This window comes from Fukomys damarensis, unplaced genomic scaffold (genome assembly GCF_012274545.1).
Source record: "Fukomys damarensis isolate Sample0158 unplaced genomic scaffold, DMR_v1.0_HiC HiC_scaffold_37, whole genome shotgun sequence".
NCBI lineage: Eukaryota > Metazoa > Chordata > Mammalia > Rodentia > Bathyergidae > Fukomys > Fukomys damarensis.
In genome coordinates, this window is record NW_022900949.1 from 15,386,080 (window position 1) to 15,392,687 (window position 6,608).

Sequence of the window (6,608 nt, forward strand, 5' to 3'; positions counted from 1 at the left end):
CTAATACTTGGAAGAAGCCCAATTATCCAAGTGCAGTCTGGATGAAGAAAGTGTGTGTGTGTGTGTTCTTTTTTTAAATAAAATAGAGTACTACTCAGCGGTAAATAATGAGAAAATAGTGACATTTATAGCTAAATTCTGCACAATTAGGTGATATTCTTAAGTGAAATAAGTAGGGCACAAGTGTAAATAGCAAATAGTTTCTCTGGTGTGAGAAACTGAAAGAGTAAATAAAGACTAAAAGGTATAAAATATAATGTGTAATAGGAAGAAAAGGGACAAAGGGAAAGGGGAAGTGGGAGAGGGATGGGAAACAAAAGAAGGGAATAGAAGTAATACGAAAAATTTTAAAAATGGAAACAAAGTCTTTGTAAATATGGAGGGTTGGAGGTGTTGACGGGAAGACAGGTGATTGGGGAAAATAACAAGATAAAGTTTGCAAAGGCACAATTTTCAATGATTTGTATCTTTATATTGTATACCTATAAATGTACCAATAAAATTAATTAATAAAAGCAAATCAGCCAAATTAGTTTTGAGTGAATGAGCTTTGATATACTGATTTTATAGCTTGAATTAGCTTGAATTTTGTTTGTTTGATTGTGTTTTGAGTCAGGGTCTCACTGTGTAGTTCAGGCCTTGAAATTAGTGTTTGGCCCAGAGTGACTTCAAAATTGTGGTGATCCTTCTGCTTTAGCCTCTCAAGGGCTGTGATTATATGCGTGCACCACTACACCTAGCATGATCTTGAAATTTTTAAAGAATGTACTTTAGTTCTGAAAAGTCTGATAGATTTCAGCAAAGAAGCCATCTACTGCTGAGCTTGCTCATTCTCTCTCTCCCTCTCTTTCTTTCTTTCTCTTTTCTTTCTTTCTTTCTATGGATGCTTTCCTACGGACTCAATCTTCTCACTTGTTATTGGTTGCATTCTGCCTTCTATTGGCTTTTCAATACTGCTAGATTTGGATTCCAATTCATGCATGTAGTTTCTAAGATTTTATGATGTCATTGCATTTTTGTGCTATGAGTTGTAATGGCTTCTTTTTCCATCACTCATTTTATTCTTTATGTGTTTTTTTCATAGTCCAGAAAAAATTTGTCAATTTTCTCTGCTTTAAAAAAATAACTTCTTTTGCTACATTGTGCTGAGTATTTGGGGCCAGGAATAATTTTTCTTTATTCTCTAATTTCCCTTTACTTTTATTAAATTTTTGTTTGTTTTCTTAATATTTTCATCTTTCTGATTTGCATCACTAGATTGATTATTGAAATCTTTCTGGTTTTTTAGATAGATTGTTTTATAAACTTCCTTCTTGTTGCTGTTTTTTCTGTATTCTATGGGTTTTCATATGTTGTGATTGCATTTTAAGTTGTTTCACAAGTTTTCCTAATGGAATATGTTTTAGCTTTTATTAACATGCCATCTAGGCCAGGCATTAACTCAGTGGTTCCAGTGCCTGCTTTGCAAGCTCAAGGACCCGAGTTTGATCCCCAGTACAAAAAAATGCATTGTAGGGCCATGGATTTAGCTCAGTGTTGCTGCCACCTGCCTTGCAAGTGCAAGGTCCTGAATTTGATCCCCAGTACAAAACAAAACAAAACACAACATGCAGTGTACATGATATTTCCATACCTGAATAAAGTATGCACCTATGTAACTCAACAATATTTTTTCACCTTTCCCAATACACCTCCTTCCCAATCTGAGAAATAATTATTACATACACATTCAAGAAAACCTATTTTATCTTCCACATATGGTAGAGAGAGCAAAGGATACATGCCTTTCTGTGTCTGGCAATTTCATTAATGTACAGCAGCTCCATTAATGTTGCTGCAACTGATAGAATTGCATTTGTTCTGGCTTAGTAATGTTTCATTTTATTCATGTATCTTTTAAAAAATACATTAATCTGTTGATAGTCACCTTTCATGATTCCATATCTTTACTCTTGTGAAGAGGGCTACAAAGAATATGGACATACAGCTACCTTTTTACTAACCTGACTTTATTTTCCTTGAGTGTATTTCCAAAGTGAGATAGCTGCGTAATACAGTAGTTCTATAATATTTTTAGTTTGTAGAGGAACCTGAGTAACATTCTTCATATGTTCGTATGTAACTTGCTCATATGTGCTTTGTGGTTGATCCTAAAATTTTTTCCTGAACTAATAAGACAAAAATTTGTTGTGCAGGTTTTGGATAGGATGTTAGGTAAATGTCTGTCAATTAATTTCTTCTTCAGTGCAACCCAATGCATTTGAGAGAGAAGGGTTCAAGAGCCCAAAAATTATAAATAAAAGACTATATGCAAATATATAATAAAAGGAACTGCCTCATCAATTTTGTGTCTATGTATAAAACAGCAGGCTGAATAAATATTGAGTATGCACAAGCAGTATTTCCTTTTATTTCACATTTTAACAAGCTCAATATTTATTTTTGTGTAATATTACTTCATTCTCTTTCCTCATTTTTCACATGGTTATTCAATTTGTGAAGTGTCTTAACATTTCAATGATATCTGTACCATTGTCTACCTTTTATGCTTATTCAAGCTTGGCTGAATGCCACCCATATCAATGATTATTCTTCCTCAAAGATCTCTGGGCATACCTGAGTTTGTTAGATGTATTTCCTTCTTTGTGTCTGTTTCTTGTAATAAAATTGCAGTATGTCCCAGGAATGCCCCTTTTCATTGCCAGAATATTGCTCAGTCTGGGGACCTTGTAAACTGACAGTGACTGGTGTATCCAGGAAATTGTCATCTAAAGGACACTGGAAATTGGACAAATTAATGTTAACTGTTGAAACTGTCTTCTGGTCTGCATGCTAAATCAGCTGATCTTGGAGTGCTCTTCATGTAAGGGAACAAAGAAAGCTAGTGAAGTCATTGTTGTGGAGTTTAATCTATACAGCTCTCACCCTGTAATTACTGAGTGTGGGACAGAGCACTGTAGACAGGATAAATGGTAATAGTGCAGCCTGTTGCTGCTGGACACTACTAGTTCTTTATAATGAACTCATATCCAGCCTGTTGTCACCAGACTTCCTTTTCCAACCCATTACTGGGTATAGCCTTTTTTTGTTGTTGTTGGCAACATGCTATACATTCCTAGCACAGCTGGTCTAAAGATGAGATAGTCATTAAGTTAACAAGAGTTCAATACTATTATTCATTGTGTGAGTCATAAGATTCCTGCATCCAAGTATTTACAAGAAAAAAAACCCATTTTTTCTTATTCTAAACATAGTGAAATAGAAGTAAAGCGCACTAAGGTAAAGTTTGACCTTCTGAAGTAATATTTTCCTAGTTTCAATTAATTATTTGCTTTGAATTTTACCTTCTCCAAAAGAAAATAAATCAGCTGTTAAAGATGAAGGTGAAGAAATCATCCTTCAAGACTGAGCCTAAGTGAATTTCAATATGATAAATTGAGTTGGAAAATTTAAATATTTTAGAACTTTCACAAAGATCTTGGGACTGGGGATTTAGCTCGCTGGTAACACAACTGTCTCACAAGTGCAAGATGCTGAGTTTAATACCCCCCTCCAAAAAAGAAAAATCAAAGACCTCCTTCATTCACCAACAGTCATATTGTTCATTACTTTTTCAATGTGTGCGTGAAGGTTTTCTTATTAAGATACAGTCTACTTAATGTATGACTCTTTGTTTGTTGTTGTTGTTTTTCTTTTTTCTTGGTACCGGGGATTGAACTCCAGTCCTTGTGCTTGCAAGGCAGGCCACTGAACCACTGAGGTAAATCCCTGGCCTTTGTTTGTTTGTTTGTTTTTTGACTCTTAACTAGTTATGTGATTTTTAAAAATTTCTTTGATGAATAGAACATGGTAGTTATGTTAACTCAGTAAAAAGTTGCATCCCTATATCCCAAATCTTCATTTCAAGAAGCATTAATAATTAATTTTGAGAGATATTATCTTACTAAGGAAACTATTTTGGATGCAAGTTTATGTGGAATTTATTCTTTATTCATAAGCATCAAAGAGATTTTAGAATATCAAAAATGAAGATGACAGTTTTTACACATATTGTTCACTCACCTGCACTTTGACATTCATGGCAAACATTTAAAAATCAGACATTATACCCAAAGCAATGAAAGAAATTATACATTAGAAAGTACTTGGAAATATTAGCCCAGGTGACACAATGCTTACTTAGAAGATAACACCAGACTCTCCTCTCCACTGAATGAAATCCCTGTCATAACACTAGTATTGCCTTGTGAACTTTCTAAGCATATCAAGAGAATTTGCATTTCAAGGATCAGATGCACATAATCTAACTTATTTTCACAGATGTATGACTGAAATACAATGTAGGATTCAAATATGTACTTGTGTAAGAACATTCTCTGATTTTAAGGTCATAATAAATCAATTGTTTTATGCAAACATGTTGGTATGTGCTGTCTACATATTGAATATGCATTTCATAGGAATATTCTTGATAACTTTTGATGAGGAGTACACAATGCCTTGTGAAAAGTTGTGCAGAATAATAATTTCACAAAGTGAACTATAAGAATACCAATGGAAAGCTATATCATAAATAACACTAAATATAATGAAAAAGAAGTAATGGAGAAAACATTGAAAAGCTGCAGAATTTCTTTTAAATAAAAATACATAATGACATCAATTGTTCACGGTTTTTCTATAGAATTATTTCAACACATCATTCTGTGGATCTAATGAGAATGTCCAAATTGTTTCTGATTCTTAGTTTGGAAGAAGACTGGCAAAACATTAGACAGGTAAAATATTGGATATCAGCGAAAGTAGAAAACTTATAAATTAGTTTGTTTTAATTCTATGCATCAGTTGAAATTCAAGAAGTAAAATCTCCAGAGGAAAAAATTGAAAGTCACTATTATATTAAAGAGCAACAATATCTGGCTCTGAGCTTCACAGTACCACGGTAAAAGGAACTTCTGGTAAATTGACTCTTATGAATTCCCTCTGGAAAGTCTTCTCAGAGCCCCCACTATATCTTTATTCCTCAGACTGTAGATTAAGGGATTCAGCATGGGTGTTACAATGCTGTACATCACTGAAGCTCTTGCAGACGCTGGTGAGTTTTGGCTAACAGAAGTACTAAAGTAAACACCCAGGATAGTGAAATAGAATAGGGAGACAACAGAGAGGTGAGATGTACAGGTGGAAAATGCTTTGTACCTCCCCTGAACTGATGAGATTGCAGAAATGGAGGAAACTATCTTAGCATAAGAGAAAAGAATACCAACAAAGGGACCTCCACCCAAAAGCATAGCTGCAGAATACATCACTACATAATTAGCAAAGGTATCAGAACATGCAAGTTGGATTAATTCATTAATCTCACATAAAAAATGTTGGATTTCCAAGTCAGTGCAGAATGACAGCCTTGATGTCATTAAGCCTTCTAACAAGGAATACAAGGCAGCTGTGACCCAGGAACCCAGCACCAGCAATGAACAGACCCTGAGGTTCATGGTGACCGTGTAATGCAGAGGGTGACAGATGGCCACAAAGCGGTCATAGGCCATCACTGTCAAAAGGAAGCTGTCCAACACTCCAAAGAGTGTGAAGAAGAATACCTGGGTGATGCAGCCTTCATAAGTGATGACCTTGCTGTGAATCTGAATGTTCACCAGCATCTTTGGGATGCTGGCAGAGGTGAAGCCGATATCTGTAAAGGACAGGTTGGAGAGGAAGAAGTACATGGGTGTGTGCAGATGGGGATCTGAGACTGTGACCAGGATGATGACCAAGTTCCCAAGCACAGTGACCAGATACATAAACAGGAATAGTCCAAAGAGGAAGGGTTGTAAACTGGAGTCCTCTGAAATTCCCAGAAGAAAGATTTTGTACATTTGTGTGTCATTTTTGCTTTCCATGTAGTTCGTGGGGCTAAGAGAAAAAGTGAAAAAATAACATGAAAAAATTATGGAATAAAAACCTGTCAGAAATGTCATCATTCATATTGTAGACAGCACACAAATTCTTCAGTTTTGTTAATGAAAATTTCCCCCTTCTGTGGATTCCCTTGCTATTTCTGGTGTATTTTTCGTGTCACTCAATCTTTCCCCAGAGGGTATGCATTCAAGTATTTTAATTTCTTTTTATCTCTGAGAAACATAATTTACTGATGGTCAGTTCAAATCATTGTCTGGGCTATTATTGCTCAGTACTGAAATAATTGACTATCTTTAAAATTACATGAGAGAGAAGCAATACAGTCTAAATTGAATCAAGGTAAGTTAGGAAAGAAATTTTCATGCATCATCGCAGATACCGCAATTTTGTCTGATGGAAAAAAATCAGTTTGTCTGTTTGTTTTTTTGGGGGGATGTGTGTGCCAGGGATATAATTTAGCAGCCTATGCTTGCAAAGCAACACTGAGATAAATCCTCGGTCTCCCCAAAATCAGTTTTAATAGGAAGATTCCACACTATCTACTTTTGAGTACTAGATGTTCAGGTAAGATAAACAAGTACAAGACTTTTTAAAAGAGACTTTGAGAAAAACAAACCATTTCCAGAAGGTTGTCTGGGAAGAGGGAAGTGCCAATGTGAAAGCCCTAAAGAAATTCCTTGTTTCAAGGT

General features: G+C 35.2%; 1 protein-coding gene across 1 annotated transcript; it reads right to left on the minus strand.

Moving 5' to 3' along the window:
• Positions 1-4,970: 4,970 nt before the first annotated feature.
• On the minus strand, positions 4,971-5,900 carry LOC104872547 (olfactory receptor 19-like). Its single transcript, XM_010638781.1, has one exon. The coding sequence runs from the start codon at positions 5,898-5,900 to the stop codon at positions 4,971-4,973; it is 930 nt and encodes a 309-aa protein (XP_010637083.1).
• Positions 5,901-6,608: the final 708 nt, after the last annotated feature.